The following is a 4,694-nucleotide window of genomic DNA, read 5'->3' on the forward strand; positions in this document are numbered from 1 at the left end:
AGCACGGCTCAGCGATGGAGCAGCTGCCCAAGCAGCCCTGTGGCCAATGTGATCTGGGTGCAAAAACAAAGGCATTTTCGGTTTTAAATACAGCAATTCTTTCTTTAGAACACGATAAATTGCGCATACACAGTATGCTCTACAGATACTAGTTACAGGTTCTTTGGGAATGATTCAGTTCTATCTTTAGCATTTGTAAGCCTTTTTCTCCCCTCTGGTTTTATGGAAGGGGTAGGGAAGGAAAAAAAAACCAACAAACCACAAAACAAAACTCTGAAGTTTTTTTCTCTTTCAGGATTCAGGACTAAAAGAATTTAAGATCGTGAGTGGACTACTAGCTTTTACCTGAGCTGTGTCCTACAATTTAACTGTTTCCATGTGTCTATAAAGCTATATTCATTTGCACATATTGTTTAGAATTTTGACATTAGAATTTTTTTTTTTTTCACTAGGGCAATGTAGGAATGTAAAATGAAAATTACAGTGCTCTTTTAAAGCATGTAACAGATCTGCTCTTTTAGCTTCCTTTTATCTGAATGAAATTCGGGGGGGGGCTTGCTGGTTGAAAAATTTTACTTTTTCCTCTTCATAATGTCACCTCCTTCCCTTTTTCTTTCAAAGTAGGAAGTTCTATGTCATTAGCAAGTAATCTGGTGATAAATGCTAGTTTCGTTCAAAAGTGTAACAGCAATTGCCATAACTACTTAGGTAAATTCCTTGAGTACAGTATTACTCCGTTAACTTAGTTCGGAGATTTTTAGCATGAAGCCAGCCTTACTGGGAACATGTCTGTAGGAAAGATTAGGTTCCTTTGTGTTGTGTCCACAGGCTTGGAATAGTAAGTTATTAGTACTACAACAACTTGAAGCAGAAGCAGTTTTCTGCTTGTGAGAAACCAAAAATCATAAAGTATGTCTCAGAACATGTTGGGATCATGGGGAAGTGCACACAATTTCCTGATTTCTTATATAATTTGCAGATGACTAGATACTAACAAAATCTCCAATTTCAAATGGTCTGTCCTTAGTGAGTATACACATAAATAGTAAAGAAGAAAAAAACAGAAGGTAGAACCTTTAAAACTTTATTTGAAAACAATCAAACAAGTGAACGGGGTTCTGCAATTTTTTTTTTAATAAATTTTTCCAGACTTCAGTTTTCTAAATACTCATCTCCTTCTTCAGCTTCTGCTTCTACTGAGTCTACACCAACTTCTTCATAATCTTTCTCAAGGGCAGCAAGATCTTCCCGGGCTTCAGAAAATTCTCCTTCCTCCATTCCTTCCCCAACATACCAATGTACAAAGGCACGCTTAGCATACATAAGATCAAATTTGTGGTCGAGGCGAGCCCATGCTTCAGCGATAGCAGTTGTATTACTCAGCATACATACAGCCCGCTGCACCTTTGCAAGGTCACCACCTGGCACCGCAGTTGGAGGCTGATAGTTAATTCCCACCTTCAAGAAAACAAATGAAAACTTTCCTTACGAGTGCTAAGGCTTAAAGACTTAATTCTATTAACAATTAAAAATCACCGCAGTTATGAACAAATAAAATAGCTTACTGTTATTTTGCACGTCACCAAAATATTTAACAGGGACAACACAACATTACAGAATAAGTTACCTCTAAATACTATAATTCCTAATAATGCAAACATCAAGCACTTAAAAAGCTGTGCAAATACCTTGAATCCAGTTGGGCACCAATCCACAAATTGAATGGTACGTTTAGTCTTGATAGTAGCAATAGCTGCATTGACATCTTTGGGCACAACATCACCTCTGTATAACATACAGCAGGCCATGTATTTGCCATGGCGAGGGTCGCATTTTACCATCTGGTTCGCTGGTTCAAAGCAAGCACTGGTAATTTCAGCCACAGATAACTGCTCATGATACGCTTTTTCAGCAGAGATGACAGGGGCATATGTTACCAGGGGGAAATGGATTCGTGGGTATGGAACAAGGTTAGTTTGAAATTCTGTCAGATCTACATTGAGGGCTCCATCAAAACGCAGCGAAGCTGTGATGGATGAAACTATTTGCCCAATTAATCGGTTTAAATTGGTGTAAGTAGGACGTTCAATGTCAAGGTTACGACGACATATATCATAAATGGCTTCATTATCTACCATGAAGGCACAGTCTGAATGCTCTAATGTTGTGTGGGTAGTTAGAATTGAGTTGTAAGGTTCCACTACAGCAGTGGAAACTTGTGGTGCTGGATAAATTGCAAACTCTAGTTTAGATTTTTTGCCGTAGTCAACAGAGAGCCTTTCCATGAGCAGAGATGCAAACCCTGAACCAGTGCCTCCTCCAAAACTATGAAAGATAAGGAAACCTTGCAGCCCTGTGCACAGATCTGCCTGTAATGGGGTGGAAAAAAAGTGAGAGAAAAAAAAAGTTATTATTTTGGAGAAAGCAGTACTAAATCATTCAAAACCATTTCTTTCTTAAGTTTTTTAGTTTTAGATGGTGTCCTGGTTTTCAGCTGAGACAGAGCTAGTCTTCTTATAATAAAAAAACATTCTTGAAAGGTGGGTCTTCCTTTTTTTTCTTGCGTGCCTTTTACTCAAAAGTACCAGTGCCTCTGCATAACTTTTTCTGAATAGGAGTATTTTAATATTTAAAAGTTGTTTTATTGTCTTTGATACCATTTTAATACTACTGCAAGCAAGAGCAGCGTGTGCAGCACTCTGACAGGTTACTATTAATCACAGCTGGGTTACAGCTTTAGAATCTGTTCATGTTCCCATTCCAGCTTTCAGCAAGTATCAATTAGATGTTGAAAACAAGTTGGGTTTTTTTAATTTTATTTTTGTCATTTTAAGTAGACAATCACTATTTAACTTTGAATCATACCATCCTACGTGAGTTTCTCATAATGCAATGTCAAGATTAAAAAAAAACACAACAAACCAAACCTACAGAAGTAATTCATATTGCTAAGCATTCAACCAAAACCTGAGGTTCGGGGTACTAGAAATATTTTGCATGACACGTAATGGCATGATTCAAACTGACGTTTCTGAGGTATCCTGAAAATACTTTCAAATAATGGTATTTCAGAGCCTAAAAAAAAAATTTAAGTATTACTGACTGAATTTTTATTTAACTGGGGGTTGCCAGTAGAATAAAAGTTTTGTTTTAAAGAATCAACTATGCACAAAATTCTTAGAGGAAAAAATACAGCAACCCATCATTATAGCAGCTGTACAGCTATAGAGCTGTATTGATTATTTTAAATATTGACTTACAGCATGAATTCTTACCAGTTTGCGAATGCGGTCTAGCACTAGATCAACAATCTCTTTTCCAATGGTGTAATGGCCTCTGGCATAATTATTGGCTGCATCTTCTTTCCCAGTAATGAGCTGCTCAGGATGGAATAACTGCCTATAAGTGCCTGTACGTACTTCATCTATAAAGAAACAAAATACAACATAAATTTTATCTGATCATTTCTGTACGCACTGCCTAGTGACTGACTAAACACTAGGCGCCAGTGTCAGAAGAATGTAGACAGCATCACTGACTATATGCAGTTTGTCTGACTAGCCTAAAAAGTTGGCACAACTTCAGCCCCTTTGTTGAGGGGAAAACATCAGGCACTCACAAAGCAGTAACTGTATCTGAGAACAGAGAAGTGACTCAGCAAATGACATTACAGGTACAGACAAGATTCCAGATAGCAATTAAACAAAACTCTGGATGCAGAGCAGCAGTCTAGAAATATTATCTGTAAAAAAATTCTGTTGTTTTCCAGATGTTGTTACCTGTAGACCCTTATTTCACTGCTTTCAAATAACAGTAACCTTGAATGTCAAAATGGCATCCAGACACACATCTTTTTAAAGTCTTAAGTGTTCTGAACACACGAAAAAGACCACAGAGTATTTGTAGGGGATTTTCACTTTCACACTGAAGATCTTTAATGTTGGGTACATACCAACTACGGTTGGCTCTAGGTCCACAAACACTGCTCTGGGAACATGTTTACCAGCTCCTGTCTCACTGAAGAAGGTATTAAAAGAATCATCTCCACTTCCCGTAGTTTTATCACTAGGCATATGACCATCAGGCTGGATCCCATGTTCAAGACAATACAATTCCCAGCATGCATTGCCAATCTGAACACCAGCCTGACCAACGTGGATAGATAGGCATTCACGCTGCAAATCAAAACAGAACAATGATAATGAAATATGGAGCTACCCAGATTCTACACTGTATTCTCATAATAACTAGCTATCTGTGGGTTGCATCTTTCCATGATCTTTCTCTGCCACAATATTCCCTGTTTGCTTGAGTGACAATTTAACTGATCAAACTGCCACTGGCAAGACTCTACTAACCTTAGTTGATCTGGGCTGACTGAGAATACTGAAAGATCTTAAAGACAACATAGGCTCTATGAACACATGGGGAGAATGCAGATTCATCATCCCTGCACTTATATCTTTTTAATATTCTGCCTAGTCTCATTTTCACCTTCCTTTAGTTTTGGAAGACTTCTTTATATAATATCCCCAAATTTCCTTGATTTGTTGCCAAATCATGTACATGATTGTACAGTCGTAACATGTTGTAAGAATCTTTCCTGAACAGGAGCACTTAGTATGTTTTCCTTTATAGCAAGTATAGACAGATCTAGCCCCTCGCAATTCATACATATTTGAGTTCCTCTATGA

At 37.7% G+C, this 4,694-nt stretch overlaps 1 protein-coding gene across 1 annotated transcript; it reads right to left on the bottom strand.

Annotated features, from left to right (window-relative positions):
* Positions 1–1,005: 1,005 nt before the first annotated feature.
* Positions 1,006–4,175, bottom strand: LOC104519370 (tubulin alpha-3 chain). The gene is made up of 4 exons (XM_010176337.1): positions 3,953–4,175; positions 3,276–3,424; positions 1,689–2,369; positions 1,006–1,458 (listed from the first exon to the last, which is right to left on the bottom strand). The coding sequence occupies exons 1-4, from the start codon at positions 4,071–4,073 to the stop codon at positions 1,153–1,155; spliced, it is 1,257 nt and encodes a 418-aa protein (XP_010174639.1). The 5' UTR covers positions 4,074–4,175; the 3' UTR covers positions 1,006–1,152.
* Between the last annotated feature and the right edge of the window lie 519 nt (positions 4,176–4,694).

Source organism: Antrostomus carolinensis, unplaced genomic scaffold, assembly GCF_000700745.2.
Source record: "Antrostomus carolinensis isolate BGI_N321 unplaced genomic scaffold, ASM70074v2 scaffold22349, whole genome shotgun sequence".
Lineage (NCBI taxonomy): Eukaryota > Metazoa > Chordata > Aves > Caprimulgiformes > Caprimulgidae > Antrostomus > Antrostomus carolinensis.

What these genes read in the sequence shown, in the direction of transcription:
- LOC104519370 (XM_010176337.1), bottom strand. Translation starts at nt 4,073, where the DNA reads ATGCCTAGTGATAAAACTACGGGAAGTGGAGATGATTCTTTTAATACC. An exon ending in CCTAGAGCCAACCGTAGTTG is followed by an intron (nt 3,425 to 3,952) that starts GTATGTACCCAA and finishes GTTTCTTTATAG; the next exon opens with ATGAAGTACGTACAGGCACT. An exon ending in GGTGCCCAACTGGATTCAAG is followed by an intron (nt 1,459 to 1,688) that starts GTATTTGCACAG and finishes GTTTTCTTGAAG; the next exon opens with GTGGGAATTAACTATCAGCC.